This window comes from Polypterus senegalus, chromosome 2, assembly GCF_016835505.1.
Source record: "Polypterus senegalus isolate Bchr_013 chromosome 2, ASM1683550v1, whole genome shotgun sequence".
In the NCBI taxonomy this organism is placed as follows: Eukaryota; Metazoa; Chordata; class Cladistia; order Polypteriformes; family Polypteridae; genus Polypterus; species Polypterus senegalus.
This window is the reverse complement of record NC_053155.1, coordinates 73,896,937-73,924,526: the sequence shown is the minus strand read 5'-3', so window position 1 is coordinate 73,924,526 and position 27,590 is coordinate 73,896,937. Positions and strand designations below refer to the sequence as shown.

Below are 27,590 nucleotides of genomic sequence, written 5' to 3'. Positions count from 1 at the left end.
TAGCCACTTGTACTTCTCATTCTTTCAGTCAATATCCAGAGGTGTTGATCATCGGTGAGGCTGGAGATATACACTGATTAGTAAATCTAAACTTCTTCTAAAGTCTTCAATACCACAGTACAACGTTTGCAGAATTGCTGCCACTGCACCAATTTGTTTCTCAATCTCACAATCATCTCTACTCCCACAAGTGAATGCAATTACATCTATCTATCTATCTATCTATCTATCTATCTATCTATCTATCTATCTATCTATCTATCTATCTATCTATCTATCTATCTACTGAATTTAGATATGAAAAATATCACTCAGAATTCACAAAAATCTACTTATCATCATTATCTCAGGGAGCAGATGTCTTGCTGTTGTGATTTCTCATTGTCCTTGACCTACGGGGGTCCGTCACTTAAAGATGGTCATAAAACACTCTTTGGTGTTTCATTTTTTCTGCTAAATTTGCACAAAATAAATATCCTACAACTCTAAAATGTATTTCTAAGTAGTTTACCAATAATGTAAAATTTCCTTGTGTTTTCTTACCTTGAAAAATGTAAATAAGTGGTTGGAAAAAAAGTACTTTTCAGTTTATTTACTGTATTTGAATTTTTCATAATTTGTGAGACTCAAAGCCTTTATACTGAAGCACAGCAGTCTTTAGTTTAGTGTGGTGAATAGAATGGTAAAGTCTGTATGCCGCACCTTCAATCCCAAGTCACTTAGTAGCAGAAGGTTGTATAAAAAGATGCACACACAATGGAGATAGTGTTATTTTCGTTAACAGTTCATAGCTCTTATTTTTTGTTTTAATCTACTGTTGACACCATATTGAATGTTGAGCCACTTGATCGCTATCTGCGTCCCTCTGTGGGATATTCCCAAGTGAAGAATGCTAACATACAATAAATTTAAAATGCAACCCTTGATTATGAGCAGGTAGAGGATTTTTCTTTTTTCTATCATGCAGGGCTTATTAAGGATGAACTTGTAAGGAGCTTGTCAGCGGGATGCAAACAAATACAATCACAACATGTGTATTAGCTCAATAAATATTTACCTTGAAGCCACCATGTATGTCCCTATCATGATTATACTCCTTAAGATACCAAATGGTTGCACAAAGGAAAAAAATGAAAAACTGCACAGATGAAACAGGCTGTGACCTAAAGATAGCCCATTTTATTTGGCATAGTCAGCAATGCAGTAGGAGATAAAACTAAAAATAGCAAATTGGCAGCACAGTGCTGTAGCTGTTTAAATATAGTGCAGGTATAAAAGTGTTCCTGTAATAAGAATAAAGAGGGTGAGGTGCTATTTATTCAGCAACAAAGAAAATGAAAGCACAATGCTGTAGATTAGCAATCAGTCTGTAATTTTTGTAGAAAGTTTACACTAAATTATTATGGTAAACCTCTTCATCGCCTCAACTGAATGTCTGATTTACAGTTCCACACAGTGCTAGTCACATCTCTGCATATAATCCATTAATGTCAGTGTAAAACACTCTCATTTCTTAAGGGGTCAGTTAGTCATTGTAGGTGATCAGAGAGTCCACAATAAAGAGTAAGGGTACCTCCCTGGTGACAGTGTATAACCGTAGAGTGAGAGAGTAAAAATTTGCGCATGCAGAAAAAGAGGTCTGAAGTCTAAATGTGCAACTATCCATCCAAAAGTCAGGACTTATAAAAGAAATCTTTATGTGAAAGCTTGTATATGCAACATTTTGGAGAAAATGGGAAATTATAATACCCTTGGTCAAGTAGGCAAATGCAGTGAATCCAGCTAAATGATATTCATATCACTATTATTATAATGTGGATTTACGTGACATACATAATAAACTTCAAAGGTGTTAGATACAGTATGATGTAGAAACTCTATTTTAGTTTCTTTTTCAGAGGGCCAATTCTGCGTATTTGTGCATTGTGCAGCTGGCAGAGCTCGCTGCATTCACTGCAGCAATAACATGCTGCCATTCAATTTATTTTCGCTTGTTACACCCACGCTTAGGCCACCAAATACAGGTTCTTTGCCTGCCTCTACTTTGGAGACGAGAACTCCAATCTCACAGTCTTCAGAATTTTTCCCTCTCTTCTCTTGTCTCCATTCTCTCACCTTACAGGTAAATCTTTTCATGTTATATACATACAGTGTATATCTACTGTATATATAAAATCCTAAGCCTAAAAGTGCAACGATTTTGTGCAATGATTTAATGTCACATTTTTTGTCACGCTTTAAATCAAGCTTATTTTAAAACCTACATATATATGTTTGGTATCATTCTTTTCAGAATTTATCAAATTTTAATGTGATGTTGTTAGATTTTCAGATTCTTATTCTGTTTTTAAAATATAAACTAATATATCAAGAAAGTCATGGTTTTTAATTTCAATAAATCATTATTATTTCAATAATGTATTTTAATAATTTAATTCAATAAATTACATTAGTTTTGATCGAGTAAACTTTCTTTCACAGGAACAAACTATTAAAAAAAAGTATCTATTCATAACACCAATGTTTGTATTTAGGTAATTTAGTTAGCTGAAGGTCGAGTTATGATGACCCATTGCATATCACTTTAGTTTTCACGTGATTTTTCATTTTTTTTAAAAAGTTTTTTTATCTATAAGAATGTCAGCTAAAACAAATGGATCGTTTATTTAGTCTCTTATAAATACTCATCGAGCATAATGGACCTCAGTTTAACAGTAATACTCCAATCGGTAAGAGAATATTTTATTCATTTCATGATTTTTACTCCGTTAAATAATGATTAATTTTTCTTTTGCATATTTATAGAATTTCATGACTTTAACTCCAATAAATAATAATTTTTCTTTTGTACATTTACATATTTTATTAATATTCTGGCCACAACTGGGGGTTGGATGCCAAAGGCTCCAGGGGGCTTGGCCCTTCCTAATGTGTGTATATATATATATAGATATACTGTAGATAGATATCGCTGTATATATGATTAGCATATTATGTATTCATGTGTTGTTGGACAGACAGTAAATCTGAGCCGTCCAGTCGGAAATATCACGTGAGCTCAATGAACTCAGAATTACAACTCGGACTATTTGCATATAAGACAAAGCTACCCGAATTGTCTGAAGTGTAATGTAACACTGACCATTCACCTTAGTCAATTGTTTAAAATTAGATATGCAACCTGGCTTGTCTGAAATGCCATTTTTTTGTTTGAATAGCATTTGGAGCAAAGTGACACACATTTAAAAAATGTATTTTCACCTTTATTTCCAGAAAAAATGCATTTCATCATTGGTTGCACGTGAGCACAACAATAGATGGTTGTTTCAGAGAGGCAACACGACAGGGTTGTAAGGCCTGTCATGTATGGCAGTACATTTACAAGATGATTATGATTTATAAAGGGTAAATATTCATACACCAGGTTTTATAAATTAGTTTTTTTTGGTGTATGAATTTTCCTGTTTTTTGGTGTACATGTACTTTCATGCTCAAATCCACACAAAGTTTTATAATTTAGAACACCAGTCCTTTAATCTCCTTCATGTTGTCTGCTAGTCCCATTCTGAAAAAAATTTTACAATTTTATTGTTTTATGATTGGATAGATTGTGACCGTGATAATACAAATATTGATCCTGTGTATACTGCAGGTTAAAACAAACAGTCAAAATAAGCAAAAAGTTTAGTTGAATTACTGTGATTGCTCACTGAGAGATCAGTTACAAGGAGAACCACTTAGCAGTGTGGCCAAACTGGACCAAATTAGTGGATGTTTCCTACTAATAATATGTGTGTCCTGTTGTGATAATTGTTATTTATAGCGTATAGTAAACATGGCAGCATTAGACATTCAATGTGCTAGTCTGATGTGACTGGTACTTGAGCTTTTGTGAAGGTCAGGAGCTTTTTATTTTTTTCTCAGGTATGTTTGCACTTGTATATTGCTTCTGGATAGCTTCTAATTTGTTTAAGATATCATTTTCATGTGCACATTTAAATCTACAGTGCAGCAACTCACCTGCTGTATGTCATCTGATTAAGTGGTGACTGTCAAGCTTTGGAAAACAACTGGAAACAGTTGCTGAATCTGAACATTAGTTACAGTATATATTTTGTCCCCTTTTTATTTCCAAGGATTTAATTGCCATGGCCTAAGCTCAACTACACATCTGCAGTCACTGTTGTGGTGCTGGAGGATTGTTAATGAACAATTGTTGTCAATTATCTTTCCTTAAATATATTTTTATTATTCAAATTACAAAAACAAAAGTATTAAAGTAAGTTAACAAATAGTAAAAGTTATCTTTGCTTTTGTGGTTCTAATAGCGTGTAAACTATTAACATAATTCTGTAATACTAACATAAATACTTTAAGAGAAGTAGCACATAGCATTTATGGATATAAAACTTCCCATACATAATCAGCAAAATATAATAACAGTATATTCTGTGTCAGCTTCTATTATATTTTTGTAATACAGAAAAAAAGGATGGAATAAATTAGACCTTAATTCATCAGATATCATTTTTAAAGTCAAATGTATAATAAACTTATTAGTACATAAAAACAACCCTTATGAAAACAAAATATATATGCAAAATGAACAATTTTTGTCAATTTCCTTTCCTTAAATATATATGCAATATATATTTTGTTTCTACTAATTTAAATATATTTAAAAATCTATATATATAATTCACTAAGGGCACGCAAGACAGAGAGCCACGCCCGCCAACTCACAGAGCCCCGCCCACCAACTGTAAGACCATGGGATACGCACAACAGAGCCCCGCCCGCCAACTCTAACTCTCCTGCCGCGTCCACCCTTGCTCTCGAGGCATGCATACTGCCTGCTCATGTGCCCGCACGGAACACCTCACCAAACACAGCCTCAGTCGCTTTCGTCCCTGCTACAGTCCGTAAGAACCTCAGAGCCACGTTGACTTTTCATTGTTCTTTTTGATACCGGCTGCTTTTCTATATATATAATCGACCAAGTCGCCCGACTATGGGGAACGCACGACAGAGCCCCGTCTGCCCACTCTAACCCTCCTCTCGTGTCATGGGAAACGCACGATAGAGCCCCGCCCACCATCTCTAATCCTCCTTTGCGTCCACCGTCGCTCTCGAGGCTAAAGAGAAGGCTAGATCAAACGGCAATAATTAGCAAACAAACAAAGATAACTGGCAGTAACAGTGCAAAATTCACAATTGGTATGCCAGTTTGAAAAGATAAGTTTTGAGGGTAGTTTTAAAATGTGTTATTGAATTGAGCTGAAGTATATGAGAGAGAAGAGAATTCCTGAGATGAGGAGCACTATGAGAGACGCTCGAGCTCCCATAGCACAGAGTTTGATGTGTGGTACAGAAAGTCGAGCTGCAAATGAGGATCTGAGTGAGTGAGAGGAGTGTCAGTCTGTAGGATATCAGTGAGGTTGTGGAGAGCTTTAAATGTTAAGAGCGGTATTTAGTATTGTATTCTGTAGTTAACATGGAGCCAGTGAAGTTGAGAGAGAATAGGTGTAGTATGTTCAGTGGATTTAGAACAGCAGGTTATTATCCTGGCAGCAGAAATTTGAAGAAATTGTAAGTGCTGGATAAGTTTTTGTGGGATGCCAGATAGAATAGCATTACAGTAATCTATACGTGAGGTGACTCGGGCATTAACCAATACTTCAGTACTGTGTTGTGTAAGAACAGGATAAAGTCAAGAAATGTTTTGGAGATGGAAGAAAGCAGTCCGAGAAATGTTATTTATATGGGAGGAATTATTTAATGATAATAATAATAATAATAATAATAATTATTATTATTATTGTTATTATCATTATTTAATAATTTCCATTATTAGTGTATAAATGGATATAAATAATTGCATGTAAACGATTCGCCAAAATCTGTTGTATGTAAACGATACTGTTTAAAACGTTACTGTTTTTTTTATCAGAAAACCCGGTTTCCACATCTACATGTATTAGTTCAAATGGCACTTTTACCACTCGCAATAGGGCGGACGCGCTGAATTATCGTGTCGACTGGGCAACACAGTGAATGCGGTGTCTATCTATATATGTCTATGTTTTCCATAGCCTGCTACAGGAAGGTACTCTCTCGACCATTGGCATTGGTTTCACTCCTTGCTATTTTTGTTATACTGCGACAGTGGTTTCCTAAGCATTTGTTATACTGAATTCCTTTCTCACCGTTTTCGGTTCCTATTCTTACACCGCCATATGATACGGCGGGCTTCGGCTAGTATATTATACTTTCTGTGGTGGGCTGCCTTGCACCCTGTATGGGCTAGGATTGGCTGCAGCAGACCCCCGTGACCTTTTAGTTAGGATGTAGCGGGTTGGATAATGGATGGCTGGATATTATACTTTGGGTATATTAAACTATCTTGTAATATACTGAAATATTTTAAAAAATGCAAATTATTGCAGTTTTTTGTGTATTGCAAAATACCATGCCATTTTCTAAGCCCTGATCAGGGTTGTGAGAGGCTGAAGCCTAACCCTATAAGCATAGGGGGCAAGGCAGGTTCAATCCATGGACAGGGTGCCAGTCCATCACAGGGTGAGCACACCCACCACGCACCCACTAAGGCCAGTTTACCGTCACGGGTCCATCTAACCTGCATGTCTTTGGACTGTGGGAGGAAACCCATGCGGACACAAGGAGGACATGCAAACTCCATTCAGAGAGTTTGTGAATGTGAACCCTGGTCTCCACACTTCAAGGCAGCAGTGCCAACACTAAAACATACAAATTATATTTACTAATATATTTTAAGACACTATCTATAAATTATTGTAACATTTTAGATGTATTAAAATATATTTTAAATTTTCCCCAAAATAATATTTGTAATATACTATAATATATTTTAAAATATATATTACAATATGACACATTTTAAAATATGTATATAATTGGCATTCTTATAAATATTCAAAATGTGATTAAATATCTAGTCATGGCATTGTAAATCTCATTTCAATAGATATTTCCTTGCTGAAGCTTACATCGAAGTGTGTGGTGGACCAAACCACATTATGACACAGCACATAGCATAAGTGCAGCACCAATCAACTGCAACGTTGGGTCGTCAGGCGCCCTACTCATTGTGTTAACTGAAGTTAAAAGTGGCTGATTTCAAATATTTTATTTTATTCTAAAACTTAAATGTAAACATATTTGATTTTTGATATCTCTTACCCTATGTGTACCATCAGCGTTCACGTTTCTTTTTGTGTGTCCAATCTTGTCTTGCCGGGCACTCCCTGTCTCAGGTATATTCCCACAAATCCTGTTACTTTGAGGCAACTTGCTTGCCTTCTGTCTGCTTTTTGGTTATGACCAATGGTAGACGGGGCTCATTACCTGCTGTAAAAACATCATTTGGTTTCTTGTGAATACTACCCGCCTTTGAAGGTGACTCTCAGTGTGCCTCCTACGACTTGACTCCTCCTCGTGTGCCTCAACCACTCTTGCCCAGCATTTCCTTTGTAAATTGTGTCACCAAAGCCAATCTGGCCAATCAGATTGCTCGAAAGGGACTATACACATACACACATACACACACACAGAAACAGTAGAGCTGTTTTATAGCAGATACATAGACTTGTTATTTCATGTCTAGCTACATTTACAGCATTCTCCACCATGTCAAGAAATATTAACTGATTCAATTTTTTAAAGTTGTATGCACTTTTTAAATCATAAAAAATCCATATTTATTCCAACATTTGATTGCATTTATTTATCTTAATTATTTTGATTTAATTTTGTGCCAAATCAGGACAGGCTTGCTTGTACAAATCAAGGTGCTCAAGTAATGTATTCTCAAAATGAAATAAAAAACATTAGTTGTTCTTCTCATCTAATTTTAGTATGTACATAGAGAAAAGGAAAAAAATAAAGGTTTGTGAAAAGTGGAGAAAATAAACACAACATTGTTTCATTATGGTAAGAACCATCTACTTGTTCCTTTGTATGCATACTGATGCTGCTATGCATGCTGATGCAGCCAGCACTTTACTTATAGTGAATGACAGAAATAGAGTTATAGGTTTCGCGTCTCTGCCGTTCGCGTTGTGAAGAGGGGTGCTGAATGCAACCGAAGGAGATGCGATTGCTCCTCTGACACCCCCTCTTAAACGGTGATACAATGGGAAACACATACCGTTTTTTTTTTACCTCCTCTTTGCTCGATCAGCTGCTGCTTGCTGCTGCTGCTGTGCCGCGTGATCTGCCTTTCGTGCAGCGCACTTCTGTCATATCACCTATGCCCATATATTTGATCTCTTTTCACTTTTACCTTTTCATCAATATCGCATTGAATTTTGACTCTGCGTTTGGAATTACATCGTGACAATGCAACGTATAACTGTCTGTGAATAAAAATCGTTTCTTTCTCTGCACAAGAAATGTGTCTGACATAACCACGCAGGACTTTTCCAAATCTGTTTGCATAAGCTCTTGTCTCGCGGGACTTCCGGTCCCAGACGTGGTTACATCGCTTGACACAAAGACTCGTCTTGCGGGATGTGAAAGTGTCTCTGAGACAATCACGTCTCATCTTCTTCCAAGATTTTTTCTAGAATAGAGAGATAAACCAACTAAGTGAACGATCTGGTAGAACCAGGTGTCTGGAGTCAAAAATATATTGTTATATTACGGGTGTATACCTGCATATAACACTATATTTTAAATATAAAAATATTAAAATATATTTAAACTAAATATATTTTACATTAAATTGAAATTTATGGAATATAACTCCAAAGATGTTTTTTGAGATAATGGGTTATATTGATTTTATTGTAAGATATCATTTGGATACTGAAAGATGCCAGTTAAACTATTTAGAATTCTTATTTTTTCTGATAATTACATATAAACATATTTGTTCAACCCATAAACATGTTATCTGGAACAATGAAGACATTCCATTTAAATATAAATATGTATGTTCAAAAATCATTATAACATTGGCAATGAAAAAGTCCATCTTTATAACTCTTCATAATTTTGTTGATATGGCTTTGCAGTCCCTGAACCTTAACACATGTGCCAGAGTTCACTGGACACTTGGGAACGTTACCAGACACATTTGTTTGTTTAGAGTGCTAACTGAACTCACTGCATGATACCACAACAGTTACTGTCTATTCCAAAAACTCAAGTAAATAGTTGCATTAGAACACTAAAATTGCATTTACACTAGTATGTGACCTCAATTGCCTGTTTTTTCAAGTTAAGCAGGCATCCAAATACTGTTCTGCAGATTTGCTTATCTTATTGTGTTAAGCCATTGTCCACATGCCTCAAGCCTTTCCTGCTGCCTATTTGTGTTCAGACAAGCATGTAATCTGTGATTAGTAGATAATAAATACATTACTGGTGTCGCATAAGACAGATGAATAAGAGGAACAATTTAAAACAGGTTTTTAACCTCTGAAACACATTAAATCTCCAAGAAACAAAGCAGACAGCCATGGCTCTCGGGTTTTCATTTTCCTATTTAGTAATTTTGTCTAGGCTAATGTGTTTGATTGATAGTAACTCTTTTATGTTACTTCTGCAATGGGTTAGCTGTACAGTTAGAAAGAAAACAGTTTACAGGTTTGTATTGAAGTGTGGTGGCAGTCTTAACAATATTAACACCAGAGAAAAAACTGCAGAATTAAATTACAGTTTTTTATAATAAATATCAAATGGAGAGGCCATAACCTCCAAAAAAGCTTTGTCAAATGCAATACTTTAATAATTATTTTAATTTATTAAAGAAATATACAAAATTCAAGAGACATATTTAAAAAAAACAAATTCAAAGTAGAAAACAAAAGAAAAGAAAGCAGTAAAAGAAGAAAGGGTCCATGAAACTGCAACACAATAAACTACTGAACCAAGTAGGCCAATAAACTAATATTCAGAATCCTATAAGCCAGAACTAAAGTCAAAAGGCAGAATTATCCAAACCACTAAATTGTCAAAAGATTGCAAACAGGGTAGGAGAACAAAAAGGAGCCGAAGAATACAAATAACAAATCAAACCAATGCCACAGTGAAGTGGCGGTGGCAGCGGGTGCCTTAAACAACCCTCTCTGCTAACTGCAGACTCCGAGGCCCGCAACATCTGAAAGCTGTAGTTTGATAAGTGGCCTGTGCCTGTAAACAAAAAGCACAATAAATGGTGAAGTTTATTGAGTTGTTAAAGTTACTGAGGGTGAACTTTTGAGAAAGTAAAACAAAACACAAAATACGCCTGCAAAGGAGTCAAAGAAAAGGGAGAAAGTAAAAACATAAAAAAGGGGACGACAGAACAAAAAAATTAACAGTTCCTTGTATGGTACAGTAGAGATGAATGCCAATGATGTGTCTTGATTTTTTACTTAGTTTATATAATAATCCTCTTGGAATGCAAAACATGGCACCAGTACAGCCACCCCTCTCCTCCATTTGTGAATATCTAAAAATTGAAAAGGGTATCCCAAGTTGCCAGTAATACAATTGGTTTTTGTTTTTGTTTCTATAGCTGAGAATGGATTAGAGTTCTGTTGTCATCTCCTGCTAGGAAATGTAAACCCAAAGGAACCACCAACGTATGAATACATAAAATTTGTAGGAAATTTCTGCTCTTACAACAATGGTAAGTGTCATTGTTATTTTTTTTCTCTATAAAAAAAATCAAATAAACAATTTTTATTTAGTTATTAAATTCTAAACACTATAACAAGTTGCCAGTCCTCCCTACTGATTCCTTTCCAGTTTTGAGGGGATACAGCGCACAGAACAAAGAGCGATTTCAGCTAAACTGCCAGTACCTTGCAGGGAGTACACAGGGCAACAAACACTGCTTTTTGTGTCTGTAAGAATTACTTATGGGTGCTTTGATTACAACCTACCTGAAGAAGGAGCGTGAGTTGCAAGCTTGAAAGCTTACATAGTGTAAACTGTTCATTTAGCCAATAAAAGTATTATTTTGCTTGACTTCTCATTGCATTCATATGCTATTAAGGGCGCTTTGAAATCACTGCTTGTTCAGCACCTGCTGGTTCACTGGTATTAGAAAACTCCACACGTGATATGCTGTTTGACTTGTCTTGATGTCTAATTATACAAACATTGAGCTTTTTAGCCCTCTAGCCCCAAAAAATACAAATTTTAGGCCAATTTTTTCATGTTTTGTTCAGGAAATTATACCCTTATAATAAATTGTAAAGCGAAGATGATGAGAAAGACACGAGTTTGTAAATGTCACATTAAGTGATCCCAGGGGTTCATCCCCCAATGGGATACGAGTGCTCAAAGTTACTCCTTTCCACAATACTTTGAAATAATGAGGATGGACAATATAGGCGTGTGGAGTGTCATTTACTGCTATTTCAAGTTTGCTGATCATAAAAGTGATCATTTTTTTAATATGTGATTATTTCCCAGTGGTCCTAGCCTTCTAAAAGCCAATAACAGTAGGTTACATTTTTTAAACATAAACATTTGACATTAGTTTTGTCTAATTCAAGGTCAATGATTGTGAATGTGATGTTGTTTTTGATTTTTGATCCTTTAGTAAAGATGTAGCTCAAAAGGTGAAAAAGTGCAGATTTCCATTACAATCAGAATATTTAGACTTTAAACATTTAAATTGAAATCATTTATATTAAAGCTTACATTTTAATATTGCATATATTTCACACAACTATTCTTGTTAATTATGTACTTCTACCTCATGAAGTAGATCATTACATTTCTCATGAACACCCTGAATTAGGGCAGCTTACGCTAATTCAGACTCTTTTCTGTCCTTGAAGAATATTCATTTAAGTTTAGTTTATGTGAAAGAAAAACTTGATTACGCTGTGGGAAATAAAAAATAAAAGTTACATAGGTGATGTTTTAGCTGTTTGAATACAAACTCAAATCACACATTACTTGTTCAAATACTCCTTCTGTACATCTGAACTGAATTGGACTGAAGTTTTGACACCTGAGAAAAGGAACAGTGCATTCTGGGTTACACTTAGGTAGGACATGTACAAATTAGTCTGATGCGGTAGTTTAAGTGCTGCAAAAAATCCCTGTAAACATCCTGAGCTTTTGTATTTATCATTCTTACAGGGAGAGTGATGTACTGCTTCCTATGGTATAAATATAGCTAATAAATCTGCAAAGAGGCAGCACTGATCTTAACTTAGATATTGTGACTAATTTATCAAACTAAGCATGACATCAATATTTTGTTTGACTCCATATCTTTCAGAAGACTTTAGTCCCATATTGTACAATCTACATGGATGTCTGCTTAACTCTTTAGCCCACATTTCCTGTAAGCATGTGACAAACCTAGAGCTATGTACTGTAATAGCATGTAATAATGTGTCAATGTGTACCATAATGCACCATGGATTGTGAATACCATTTAAATTGTTTTCCTGTACAGTCAGCATTAGCCATTTTATCTCACAGTCTACAGCATGGATAATTGATATTAAAGAGATGAACATTAGAAGCGTACATGTTCTTGAAAACACTGAGTGGCAATTGAGGGTTTCTTGGAAATGTTTATAGACTTATTTTTAACCGGGAGAATGGGAGCAGTCTCAGGTTTCACAGGAAAGCATTTTGAAAATGGCTGCTGTCACTCTTTCAAAATGAAGTTAAAATCCTTTCTGAAGCCAGTCCTGCTTATATTGTTGTAAACCTCTTTGTTCAGTGTTCAGGTGACAAGGGATTACTATAAAATGTCATTTTTTAAATTCTCCACACTCGATAAGTGCATGCAGATCCAACTTAAAATCACCAATGGAAGCCCTCTGAAAGGAACCAAGCGCTCTTTAAGCTCACCCAACTACAAGTTTGCCTTTTTAGTTTTCTTCTTCTAAAGTTTTTCTCACTTTCATGTGGGGTCACTACATTCCTGTCTGTTCTTTTACTTCCTTGCTTGACACCCCGTCAGCAAATGTCAGCAAGCAGGTAGCAAACAGACTTAAATGTGTTGAAAGGAGTATGGAACCCCAAAATCACAACTTAAATCTCCCAGGATTTTGATTACTTTTATTGATTAGTAAAATTCTTTTGAGACATCTTTCTCTTTGTCTGCACGTGCAGTACTTTATTTACAGGGAGAAATGCACAATTTCTGTGAAAAGTACAGGGCAGATCATTTAAAACACCTTTTAGTGATGATTGTAGTTTTGTCACGTGTACAGAATGCAGTGAAGTTCTGACTTGTGTGTCTGGCCAACATACATAAATCAGAACTACTGCTGCCTCTGCTGATTAGTTTCCTCAGCCTTTGAAGAGTGCTGTATAAAATAATGATTGACACAACTAGGGCATCCATTCCCGGCCTCCCGATTACCAGGGGCCCAGGATTCCCGGACATTTTTCATTTCCGCATTCCTGGGAATGAAGCTGCTGTAATTCCCGGGAAAATGGGAATGGCCAAGCTTGCATATATAGCGTGTAAAAGTGTAAAAATCAATCAAGAAATAACAGAGTTATAGTTGAAAATAATTAAGGTGGCACCATTGCTGCAGCTTACACTTGAATAGACAACAGCTTTGAACAGCAATTTGAAATTGCAATGCGTCAGTCTGTTGCATCCGCATTATCTGTGCCAAGAAACTTGCCATCACAGAATGATGACAAGAGACTGGATGCATCAGTGAAAGCTGAAATGGCGGTGTTTCAGAGCAACGGCAAGCACAGGCGTTGTTTAGAACAAGTGTATCTGTATCTGATGATTTTGCCGCCTTCTTCAGTGGAGGCAGAGCGTGCTTTCTCAGCGGCTACCGTACTTCAGCACGAAGTTGCGCTCTTTCCTGGATGACCGCACACTGGACACGTTAATAATAATAATAATAAATTACATTTATATAGCGCAGTGGTTCTCAGCCTGTGGGGCGGGCCCCCCTAGGGGGGCGCGAAGATGTGAAAAATAAATATAGAATTAGATGAATGTCGATAAAAGTTAAGTAGGTATAATAAAATATGCATCTATGATATATCATTAATTAAAAAAGAACAAATTGGTATTAGTGGGCACCTTTCAAAAAAACATTAGTGGGGCGCGATTAAAACTGTTATGAAAACTCGGGTTGCAAATACTTAAAGGTTGAGAAATGCTGATATTGCGCTTTCCTCGGTATTCCAAGCGCTATCCATACTGGGAGGAACCAGGAAGCGAACCCACAATCTCCTTACTGCAAGGAAGCAGCACTACCAGAGCTTTCTACGCTCTTATTACCACAACTAAAGATACATGTACTTACATGACAGCATGAAGTGCTTGTAGATAAGGTTAGTCTTTTATTTGTGTCAACATATTGCAGTAGTTTTATTAAAAATAAGTGTCGGTCGTTCTAAAACCATTCACATGTGAGATGCCCATGCACTGTGTCATGCCCGGGATTCCCGGGAATGAAATGTGGGATTCCCGAATTCCCGGGAATGGATAAACCCATCTGGGAATTGATTCCCTAGACACAATGTTATCTGAAATCGAGCTTTTTGAAGCCATGGGAAAACTACTAACCCCTCATTACAACAAGGATACGCTTGCCGTATCTGAGAAAAAATGTGTGCCAAACCTAAAATGCACAGTAAATTAGCAGTGTACGGCTTTATTAAAATGGCAGCAAGAAAAGTCATTTGCTAAACAATTCAAATCACCCGCCATTTTCATTATTATTTCTGTATAGTTTACACAAGTTGTCACAGTTTATAGTTGAGGTTTATATATGCTGCTAAAATTCAGTGGTGTTTTTGGTGTAAACCCTTGGCATAAACCTCTCTAGTGTAAACTTTAACTTACAGTAGCTAGCTAATAATGTCCGTGTCCATTATGACTAACGAAATATACAGGTTTGGACACCTTTCACATCACCAGAAAATCAATCAACAGTGGGATGCTGTTGTCTGGTCTGTCTCAATTGGTATTAGATCAATTGTGATGCTCCCTTACTGTATATCGTTATCATCTGACAGAGTACAACCATATAGATTTAATTGCTAATTAAACTAAGAACCTCCAAATCAATCATTGCTCAAGAAAATCTGTTGGTTATGAGCCGCCTAAAGTGAAATGGAAACACCTGAAATTTAGAATCAGATAGCTTCGAGGTGAAAAAGAAGAAGCCATGGTTCTATTCACGCCAATCAAGACCACACTAAAAATTCTACGATTTCATTTTTTGTGACATGAACAGTGCACAGATGTTGTATCATGGAATGGTTTTGAGGTGACCCTATCCTAACTTTGTTATACAGACCCACAAATATGTCCTCCAATCTTTGTTCTCTTATCCCAACACTCACCTGGCCTGGAAGACACAGCTCACAGCTACTACACATTTGTCCTTGGGACTGTGGATCCATTCTACACCCAGAACTGGCTGCTACTGTGTTCCACTTTCCCTATTAGAGGACATCTTATTCATTTACAACTCCTTATTCACTTGCATTCCAGGCTGCAAGACAGAGCAAGTACTAAATAGCAGGTAATAAACTTTTATTTAGTCTTTATAGTCTTTAACATTCTTAAATATTCCTAATGTGCCAAAATGCAGAAGCAAATTAAAAGGTAAATCACCATGAAACCTGGAATATCAGAGGAGCTGTCATAGATGATACTGGCTGACACAGCTGATGTTTGTGGCGTTCAATCTCTTAAGGTTACAGTATATTACTGCATCTTCTTGGTGACTATGTTCTACCAGGTTCTCCTCTCTTCAATTCAATGTATACTTCCACTTTGAACTGATGACTTTTTAAAGCTAGCCCCTCTCTGTCCAAAGTCATTTTGACGGACCATATTAGCACACACTCAGGAAGTATGCGTCTTTGAACATAACCAGTGGTTTGAGGGTTTCACATTTTTAATGCATGTGGAAAGTGCGCAAAATGAACGCTTTACCATTTATGGTTTTGACCTTTCATCCTGCCAGAGTGCCCTTTTTACAATGGTAAGATTCATTTTGGCTCCTTTAGCCTTTGGTCTGCTGTCTCTCCTAACACTTCCTCTTTCTATAATAATAATAGTAATAATAATTCTTTGCATTTATATATAGTGCTTTTCTCACTACTCAAAGGGTTAAAACTTACTACTTTTATGGAGGTCAGATGTTCAAGTACAAGAAAAATGCACTTACAGTTTAAGCATACAGTTTTAAATATCATCAAATACTATCTTCCTTAATACTTTAAAGCACAAAAAATATAATAAAAATATCCTCTATAGTGAACTGGCATGTCTCACTAGTCATTAGCAAAACAGTACCAAAGACATTATTAGTTAGGTATATTAATGCTGAAGGTAAAGGAAACTGTCCACATAAGGAAAACTGTGGTATGGCCTCACCAGGATTTTCCTGCCAAAAGTAACACTGGAAATACAGTAGAGTCTTTACAGTCGACAGGAAACATAGCATTGAAGAATAAAAAACAGCATGAGGAATCAGCTTACACTCTTGCTTTATACAATATTTTGCTTTAGAATTATTTATTCATTATTTCTATCATCATCTTGTTACCGTCTCACAAATCCAGGCTACAAATATAAAGTAGATGTGTCCTAAAATGGGCCCTGCAGTGGACTGTCTCTCAAACCAGAGCCAGTTCCTGCTGTGCGCCTTATGCCACTAACATAAGCTGAATTTAATGGGTAGGACAATATTATGTTATAATCATTTTATTTACCAAATTTGTTCTGTTGTAATGAATCATGCTTTGATTGCTTTTCTATGGTCTGAATAGTTCTAGTCAAAGCTGAACTAAAACTGGTGTTACCAGCTGTCTGCTTTGTCCTAAAATTGGGTGCTGTCTTGTTTCCTAGATTGTGCCATAAATAATTCTCAGATGTTGTTGTTGAAAAGAGCTTTTAGCAAACAGCTGGGAAAGCTCCAACTAGGTCACACGATGAGAACATTTTTCACAGTTTCTCAGAATGCTGAACAAGCAAGCAATTGGTGCCTAGAGTCTAAGAATAATTTAAGTGGGCTTTCTCCGTTAAGTCATACAAGCTTGGGTGGGTAATAGGAAATGACCCACAATCCAAACATGCAAATAGGTTTACAGCAGGGGTGTTGAACTCCAGGCCTGGATGGCCGCAGTGGCTACAGGTTTTCATCCTAACCCTTTTCCTAATCAGTGAACAGTTTTCACTGCTAATTAACTCCTTTTTCCTTCATTTTAATAGCCTTGTTTTTAAGGATTCAGTCTTCTGAATGTATTCCTTTCTTCATTAAATGACAGCCAAACAGAAATAAGATGTGAAACAAGCCAACAGATGACCAGCTAAATTAGGATTTCAAACTCCAACCAATTTCACTCCAACCAGTTTCTTAATGAGAAGCTTCTTCTTGCTGTTAATTAAATCCATTATTGAATTCCATGGCTTGTTGCTGCTCTCTTTCTGCCACAGCAGACATTTCCAAAACTGTTGATTTTCTGTTTTTCCTAAGAACACTGTCAAAATGTTTTGGTGACCTGAGAGATCAATCTTACTGAGACCAACACCTTTCTTTATTTTCAGATATTATGTGATGGGCACAGGCTAGCTGGTCATGTGGTGGCTTGTTTTGTGTCTCATTATTGTTTGGCTACTAATTAAGGAAAAAAGGACAACTAAGGGGCCTGAGTCAAGTTAATTAAAACTAAGAAAATAGAAGTTAATTAGCAGCCAAAGCTGGTCACTAATGAAGACAATGGTTAGAATGAAAAGCTGCAGCCATTGCAGCCCTCCAGGACAGGAGTTCGACACCCGTGGTTTAGAGGCAAAATTTCATACAATGCAGCAGGTTTAGCAACACAGGTTTAGAGCAGAAGGTGCAGGCAGTTATAATGGACAACAAGTGTGGACCCAAAACTCACAGTAGAGCTACAGAATAAGAAGACTTTTGTTTCTGGTGAAGCCAGCTGTGAGTCAGTCAAGACTTCCATCAAATTAATAGAAAGCTGACGAGACTGGCAGAAGTATTAATATGTGTAGTTAAGTGCTGACCACATTTCATGTGTTCTGCAAAGTCTCCACTCCATAGGCTACCCAGCATTTGGCCTTGTTGTCCACAAAGCAATTCTGCTTTTCCACTTGGCAGATTGAATTTCTGCTGTCATTTGTAAAATGTTCCACATTCTAAAGTTCTTTTAGTTTGATTTATGTAAAAAGTCCTTTAGTGCAGTTTATTCTGTGGATGCCAGCAAGTACTGTATGAAATTAGTAAAACATACAGCTAAAAGTAGATGAAAGTTAGTAAAACACCAATGCTACTGTTTTATCTTGGTAGAGTAATATATATATTGCTCTACTTTCCCCTATTGTATTAATAATATGCAGCCTTAGAATGCCTAATCTCACAGACCTTACCACTGTTTATAAGATATTATTTTATATAACTTATCCCCACCTTCCCTTCTATATCTATAATCTCAGGCAATTAGATGTAGTAAAAAGACAAGCAGGAGTTAAGTTACACATAAAATAATGTATTGTTGATAATATTCATAAATAATAACAAAATGCAAAGTACATTTGAATATTGGCAACCATACAACCTGATAAAATGGTGATGTGTAATTCAGGTAGCACACAGACTTGTAGTTACTTAATGTCTCTAGCTAAGGCATCATTGGTGCTCAGCTTTTAGCCACCTGTCTGTTCAAAATGGCTGAAGCTGTGCTCTTCATTGTGTTGTCTCAGTTCGTGGTGTGATGGTCTTCATCAGTTGTTAACAAGAGAAAGATAATTCTACATCATCACAGGTTAGCAAGAGATGCTTCTTTTTCAGTTGTTGGTTAGTAAGAGAGAATGTGGTTGAGCAAGCAAATTTATAGGTTTTCTGTCCAACCCCTACAGCCAATCCAGACAGCCATATCTCTGACCTATGGGAGAAATAGTTCATCTTAACACGTGCAACCCCCCTAGACCATATGTTAAGCTAACCTGGCTTTGTGTTGGGGATGAGAGAAAGACTTTAGCAAAGAAACACTCGCCAAACTGGTTGAAGACCCATCCCCAAATCCTGTCATAAAATTACAAAGAGACAGTTGTAATGGGCAAACACGAATGCCTCTCACCAAAGTAACACTAAATTACATTGCTTCATGTAAATTACAAATAAAGACATACAAAACATTTATCAAGTTATATGCAAAATCTTACATCACAACAGCTACTAATACACCTCACTATGATGCAGTAGGTAAAAGGCAAAGTTGCAAGATTTGTTCAGGAGCCAAGGTGACATGTTTTTAGGGATATTACTACTCTTGATGTAGGGCAATAGTTGGTTAAATTGTCAGAATTTGTTGCTCGCTTTCATTCACGTAAGACCTCAGCCCTTTATTTTCCCAACACATTTCCCACAGAGCCTACAGCTGTCCCTGAGGCTGGCACTAATCCTAGATGCATCTTTTTTTCTTTCACAGAAATCAATAAAACACATGGAACCAAAATGTAAGGATTCTTTCTATATGATAACATGATCTTAAATAGGGTATGATTTTTGCCTCCGATTCAACACCATGTCAGAATGACTTCTTGACGCTCCTCCTGTGTTGTAGTGAACTTATCTTTACTGGGTGTGCTCAAGCTGTTTTCTTTCATTTGTGAAACCCAAATACAGTATATATACTGCAAATAAAATAGAATATCTGTCTGTATGTTCCCTGTTCAATCATATACCCTTTGACTGATCTGAACCAAATTTTGCAAAGTTGCTCTTTAGAACAAGATCGACTGGCATGGAAGTCAAAATTTTGACCCTGTAGATCCTAGTGTTTTTTTTTTTTGTTTCCTGTGTGTGTCACTGTTTGCATAGCAGTGCTACCTGCTGGCTCATAGCAAGTGAAAAATTCAAAGAGACTGAGCCCAGACTTGCAGGCAAAATGTCTAGAGCTTAACATCACATACCTGGACAGTGGCACGTGCTTCTTCCATCTACAGGAATATAAAAAGGAGTACTGTGCACTTTTGCAGGGTGTCTTAGGTAAGGCTTGATTGAGATCGAAAGTGCAGCACAACACAAAGGAGAATTAAAGGGCTTTGCTGGCTTTTCTAAATAATTTAATCACTACAAAATGTCCACCTTGAACTAAGAGGACGAGTCAGACTTGACAGCATTCTTGGTGTGACAGACAGGGGCACCACTGAGACTCAGACTGATGGCAAAGTGCAAGTACACGGCCAGCGGTTCAAAATAAAATAAATGTTATTATTCACAAACACCTTTTTCATGTTCTTTCTTCTAAAAGTACTCACATGCATAATTACCTGGATGAGGCTGCGTGGCTTCTGTTATGCCAGACCCGGGAGTATCTCGCGCGCCACATGATTACACCTTGGAAGCACTTCCAGGTCAGACGGAAGCTCATTAAAGTTTGTGAGACTTCTCCCCACAGTGTCTAGAGACACCCATATACCCCTATAGGGCTTTTCATCAGGACTACAATTCCCGAGGTGCCTTGAGAGTGTACAAATTGAAGCTCTTCCCGAAGGATGCTGCCACCTGGCGTTCTGGGGGACTACATGGCCCCAAGGGACAATCCTTTCCTGTCCTTCTATTATATCTTTCCAGCAAGGAAAACTATCCAAAACTACCCTGGCGAGAATGTTTTGCCACTCTTCTCCTTCCTTTATGGCCTCCCATCTGGGTAAGGAACTACCCTCCCTACTGGTCGAAATGCCAATTTGTCCACCATGGGACCTATAATGGTTACAACTCTACAAAGAGTTACCACAATTCTGGAATCCAGTTGGACCTGAAAACAGCACATCTTCAAAATTGTGCGTTCTGCTTCTATCTACTATAACATTAAAAGGAACATCTTATTCTTTTGCAGAGGGATTTTGGATGAGGCTTGATCATGAGTGTAAGGTCAGCACAACACAAAAGACAATCAAAGGGTTGTAGTTTAACCTCTGCCTTCTCCATAATTTAACAACTACAACAATAAAAACATTTATTTGCATAGCACATGTTCATACAAATGGTGAAGCTCAAAGTCCATCCATTCATTAACCAACCCGCTATATCCTAACTACTATCCTAATCCTTTTGAACAAAAATATAAATGCTAAATTTTATAAAAGCAAACAGCTGTTTTTATGTTGGTTTCCCATTACAACCCCACCATCGTTTCCAATGAATCACTGACATGGAATGCAGCCTTCACACTGAGTAGAGCCAATACACCAAATTCTTTACTGTTTTGGCATGATAACGTAGTTTTGGTTTAGCACACTATCATTTACGGCCCCCACCCATTTCAACCCTGTTTGGGTCTAAATTTTAAGTTGTATCCACAATAATATGCATGCAAAATGTCATAATATTCTACTACAACCATGTTGGAGTGATGCATTTTTTGTGCCCCCCTTATTACAATCCCCCTTCCCCAATGACATTTTTGAAATGCTATTTAGCTTGAATTTTAAGCTGGTTCAGATCTGTTAAACATGCACAATTTCATTAAGATCAGTTGAACTGTTATGGAATAACTGCTCTCCCCAATTACATTTTTCAAGTGCCATATATCCTATATTTTAAATTGGAGCAACGGCAATGAAAGTCAGTTCAGTTGTTCTTGTGTGACTTGCAAACAAACAAACAGACTGAGGGTTGAAATGAGGTAATTATTGTCAAAAATAGATAAATAACATCAAACAAAGCTGACATTATTCAAAACACATTCAGGGGATATTGTGATTTTATTTATATAGAACACAAGAATAGCAGAATCAGAACATCTTGTCAAAAAGCACAAAAGCACAGATGCCAGGTATTGGTCTTATTTTTTTCTCAAGACTGTCACAGATATGTCACCACCCTCCTGAGTGCGTAAAGACAAAAATAAAAAAGAAACAAATGCTGCCTACCTTTTTAGTAAGAATTTAACAAGCGTCACAAGAACGACAAAGAGTCATTGGAAAGGTCTGGGGCAGCCACCTGTATAATATTTCCTGGCTGCAAAATTGATTAATCAGAACAGACATGTTCACACAGCTGAGTCCAAAACAGAACTGAGTTGCTGCCTTAAAATGGCGACCTAGGAAGTGATGTCATCAGGGCCGGAACCAGAAGTGGCGTCGTCGGCAGCACCGGAACCAGAATTGACAGAAGTGTCATTGGCAGCGCCATAATCGGGCAGGATTTTCCATGAATGGTCTGTAAGGAATTGAGAGAGAGAATTAGTGCACTCTGAAACCAACTGGTCAGGCATAGGAATTACCATTATTCAGGCCCTTTAGTTGTCTCCTAATCGCACATGTGTGACACAAGCTATCTGCAAGCAGAATGAAATTCATCTTTCCATGATAAGAAGGTCAATTTACTAATAGAGAAAAGTCATCATTGTTCCAAATCCCAAAGAAACTGCATTTTTTTTTGAAGTTCTCACCATATGATGCTCTAAGAAGCTTCAGTGTTACATTCATGGATCTACATGTCTGTCTGATTTTGGTAAATGCCCACAAGATAAAATGAGAATGTCTTTTACAGAAGCACAGACAACACGAAATGCCTTCTGTTCAAGACTAAAGCATGTCAAAAGATGGTTCTGTGGACAAACTTAATTTTATACAAAAAGTAAATGCTACCTTGACAAGAAAAAAGCATTCTAGCTATCAGCATGATTTTTAAAAGTTGTAGTGATGGCTTGCTTACATTCTGTTACGTCCGGATATGGATGTGTAATATTTAAATTTCAAGTAATGGCAGGGTACGTAGAGACCCAAGATATGACACCCTCTGTATGACTGTTAAAGCTGAACAGAAAATAACATAACTGGACATTTTAACCTCAGTATGACCTCAGACATCACAGAGATCATCAGTTCATCCATCTATCCATCCATCTCAGCCCTGCTTAATCCAGTTCAGTGCAGTGGGAAATCACAGAGATTACTGGGTCAGAGATCCCCCAAGTGATTTGAGGAATTGACTATCTCTTATGATAAACATTTCATTTCAAGTTATTACTTATTGCTTATTTCTGGGTAGCTGTTTAAATTCCTTTGCTACCTAATTTTTTTTTAAATTCCCATTTTTGAACAATGCAATGGATGTATGATGTATGTGTGTCTTCCTGGACAAGATTTTAATGTTTAGCATTATAATACTGGTGTTTTAAGTGTCAGTGGTTAGGAATGAGCCTATGTAGAGTCACAAGTACCAAAGAAACATATAATGTGGCCCACATGCTGCACCAAAGACAAAGTCTACCCCTGGGGCTCTTTCCTTATGTTAAAGAAGTGCAGTAGCTCATTCAGAATCTTAATAATATGACTAGGGCTGGGTAATCCTGTTCATCATTATTACTAGTAGTTCAATGGCCATTTTCCAGGGTTGCCCATGTAAGTCATGGGGCGCCCCAGATCTTTTTCTTCCACTCTGTGTGGCCCTCTGCATTCTTTGGAGTGAGACACATTCTTTTTTTATGTCATCTGAAGTCTCCCACAACCGCATCATCCTCATCCTCCCTCTTGGCCCCATCCTTTTCACCACCATCTTGGTGGACTTGTTCACCCAATCATCCTCTGCCTTTTACTTCACATGCCCAAACCACCATAGTCTGTTTCTCCTGAGCACAACACCCATCGCCTTCAAACCCAGCCTTTCTCTTAACTTAGCATTCATCATCCTTGCACTGTTGCAACATTCCAGACATCCCTCTGTTCTTCACAGATTTTCTTTATTTTCTGCTTTCACAGCCCATATCTCACTCCCTCAGAGCACACTGCTCCTCACACAGCATTCATAAACTTTACCCTTCAATTTCAGAGAGAAGTCAGAATGGGGGACAGCTGTCTTCCATCCACCCCTCACCCTGGCTATCATTGTTGTGTCCTCACACACATCTGTACTCGCCATGTCACCTTAGTAGCCGAATGTTCTTACCTCCTCCAAAACAGCTCCATGGCTGATTTGTACATTAACACTACATCAGCATTCTGCAATGTCTCACATTCTTTCTTCAAACAAAGGTCATACTCACCATCTGCAGACTAGCCTTCTCACTACCATATTTGTATGCACCCACTTCAGACAAACAATGCCTTGGATTGAGTTTCTTCCCACACTTTTACAACACATGCTGTATGCCTGTGCACCCACCTCTAACTCCTTGAGTTTTTCCGAGGCCTTTTGCTTTCAAACTAGCTTTCAATTTCAATTTCTTCTCCTTCAGTTCTGCTTCACTTTTACCCATCTACACAAGATTATCTACGTATAAGAGCTCCCATGTATTTCACACATCTCTCTGTTGTGTGCTCATACAGCCGCCCTAACCTGACACAGACAGGCAGGACACAGGTTTCTCCACACAGCACACCTTTATTTACAGGTGGGGATTTCTTCGTTCCCCACAACAGCACAATGTTCACAACACCTAAGCACCAATAACGTACACAGTCCTTGTCCTCTCTTTGTCATTAGCCTCCACTTTACCTCCTCCCGTCTCTGACTCCCCAAATGGAGTGAGGCGGCTCCTTTTAAGCTGGTCCTGGGAGTGTTCCAGGTGGCTCATTAGTCGGACCTGGAATCACTCCCAGGTGTGGTCAGAGCCCAGTGTTGGGTTCTGTAGCTCCCCCTGGCAGCCCCCATGGAACCTAACAAGGCTGTGCCAAACTCCCACTCCCAGGATACCCTGCTGGCATCCATGGTGCCACAGCCTCCCAGGAGAGCTGCCCTCTAGGTATTCCCCTGCCGATGCTCTCTCCCTGGTTCTTCCATACAGTTGGTGTCCCAGGTAGGTAATGGCCGTGGCTGCCTGTCACACTCTTTAGCTCCACACATCACTAATAATGATTACTATTATTGACAAACAATTATTTTGTAAGACAGCAGTAATTTTTACATTATACAATAAATATTGGTTTATTTGTACTAGAACAAAAATTTTCAGTTAAAGAGAATTCACAAGCTGCATGACTTAAATTAATTTAAATACTAATATAAATAAACAAAATTCAGAACAATGCTTGTTCATATGCCCACATCTGCCCTTTAGTAGTGTTTAACCTAATTGTATCACAAGGAAATGACAATGAAAGGACTCTCTGGGTGGCACAATGTAATGCAGCGGGATCTGAACCTCATGTCTGGGAGTTGTCCATGTGGAGTCTGAACGTCCTCTGCGTGTCTGTATGGATTTTCCTCTTTGTGGGTATATTAGGGCTTGATCTGGCCTGTTAAATTCTGGGGTGACCTCTTTGACTCTATGGACTAAGCACAAAATAATATTACTACATCTTCAGCAACAAGTTGACATTTGTGGTTCTGCAGATTCAATAAAATGTAAAGAGGTTTTCTTTAGCGCTGCTGTCATGCCAAGGGATACATTGCCCTCTGTGCAGATCTAAAAGACAGAAGCACTAAAGCTGGGCAAAGACTTTCTGTGTTAGAGGAACCAGCACTTATAAAGACTTTTATTACTGCGAGTTACAAGACTTGCATGGTGACAAATGTGATAAGGTGGTACTACCTAAAAAAACAGCCATGATTCTGTAGTGGAAATCACTGCATGGGTTTAGGACCACTCCCAAAAAGCATCATCTGATCTGTGAACACAGTGTGTCGCTACATCCACAAATACAAGGTAAACTCTACCATGCAAAGAAGAAACCTCGTATATAAACTTGATCCAGAAACACCACTGTGTTCTCTGGGCCCAACTTCATTTAGGCAAAGTGGAAAACTGTCCTGTGGTCTGAAGAATTAAAATTGAAATTCTTTATTGGAAATCATAGACCCCCTGTCCTCTGGACTACAACAACATTTATTTATATAGCACATTTTCATACAAAAAATGTAGCTCAAAGTGCTTTACAAAATGAAGAATAGAAAAATAGAAGACAATAAAAAATAAACATAAGTCAACATTAATTAACATAGAATAAGTAAAGTCCGATGGCCAGGGTCGACAGAAAAACAAAAAAAAAAAAACTCCAGAGGCTGGAGAAAAAAAATAAAATCTGTAGGGATTCCAGACCAAGAGACCACCCAGTCCCCTCTGGGCAATCTACCTAACATAAGTCAAACAGTCCTCTTTGTATTTAGGGTTTTCATGGAAGGACCTGATGATGATGATCACGTAGACTTCTGGCTTTCAGTCCATCAATGTTGGTGCATCATGATGCTTTGAGTAGGTGGTGGTGGCGCAGGCCGCCACCACAAAGAAACCGGAAAAAGAAACAGAAGAGAGAGTAGGGGTCAGTACGGATTTTAGAGCCACTATGAATAGTTATTGTGATGAATTGAACATGCCGAGTATCAGGATTAAGTTAAAGTGAAGTTAGGAGAAAGCCAAAGAGGAGAGGGACCATCGGGCTTGTTATCAGCGCACAGTTCCACAGCCAGCATCCGTGATGATACGAGAGTGCACGAGTGCACAAAATCAAACTAACTTTGTCACTTCTTCAGAACTACTTAAACTGTAAGCTTTTTGGCAAGAAAATAATGATATTTTTTCAATAAGCTGAAGCACTACACTGTCACTTCTGTTCTGTTACTATCCATCCATCCATCCATCACTTATCCAACCCGCTATTTCCTAACTACAGGGTCACGGGGGTCCGCTGGAGCCAATCCGAGCCAACACAGGGCGCAAGGCAGGAAACAAACCCCGGGCAGGGCGCGCATATACACACACACACACACACACACACACATTAAGCACATTTTAGGATCGCCAATGCACCAAACCTACATGTCTTTGGACTGTGGGAGGAAACCAGAGCAGACACGGGGAAACATGCAAACTCCACGCAGGGAGGACCAGGGAAGCGAACCCGGGTCTCCTAACTGCAAGGCAGCAGCGCTACCCACTGCGTGTTACTATCCAGTGTGAAATATTAGCTCTTAAGTCGTTTGCCAGGGCATTTTCTATGAACAGGTTTGTGCAACACTGAAATGGAGGAGTGAAAGTAGCAATATAAGGAGGGCCAAAAAAGTTCCACTATTTAAAAATATTTCAGTTTTTTCAGTTTTATAATTCCAGTGCATTGTTTGTAAGATACAGCTCACTGTTTTAGGTGCCATGTACCAGCACAGAAGCTAGTGAGAATGCAGACATGCTTCTGTCATACAAGCACCTTTCTCTAGTTTAGTGAGAAGCTGCGTGTTCGCATGGCAGCAAAAAAGAGTGTTGCCAACACTGAAAAGGCTCTCATAATCATAAATCGATTAAAACAACAGGTAAACTTTAGTTTAGGTACTGCAAAAATGCTTTGATTACTCATTTACTCAAGACCTTAACAAAGTCTTTTTTGGATCTTCCTAACACTTATAAAACATCAGTAGATCGGTTATTCTCCTCAGTGCCAAGTGGCATATTGACTTGATGGTGAAACTACAGTACTTGCTAATATAAAGAATTCACAGGTCTTATCCTAATTATGTAATATCAAGAGAAATGTGACTCCATTAAGTCACCTCAGCCACCACTCCAGAGTGAAGTTCTGTTAGCAGGTCATATTGCTGAGATGAATAAACATTTTACTGCTGCCTTGTAAGTGGTATGAAAATCAAAACCCATGTTTGTTAAAGACTTGTTACATAAGAGTATATGAGAAATAAATACATTTT

The 27,590-nt window shown here is 37.7% G+C and overlaps 1 protein-coding gene across 2 annotated transcripts in view; it reads left to right on the top strand.

The window, feature by feature from the left end:
- The window catches only part of LOC120523042 (neuronal PAS domain-containing protein 2-like), a 169,618-nt gene that overhangs the window by 45,298 nt on the left and 96,730 nt on the right, over positions 1-27,590 (top strand). For both annotated transcript variants that reach the window (XM_039743983.1, XM_039743981.1), the window contains exon 6: positions 10,544-10,657. In XM_039743983.1, the coding sequence (XP_039599917.1) occupies positions 10,544-10,657 (114 nt within the window). The remainder of the gene's footprint in view (positions 1-10,543; positions 10,658-27,590) is intronic.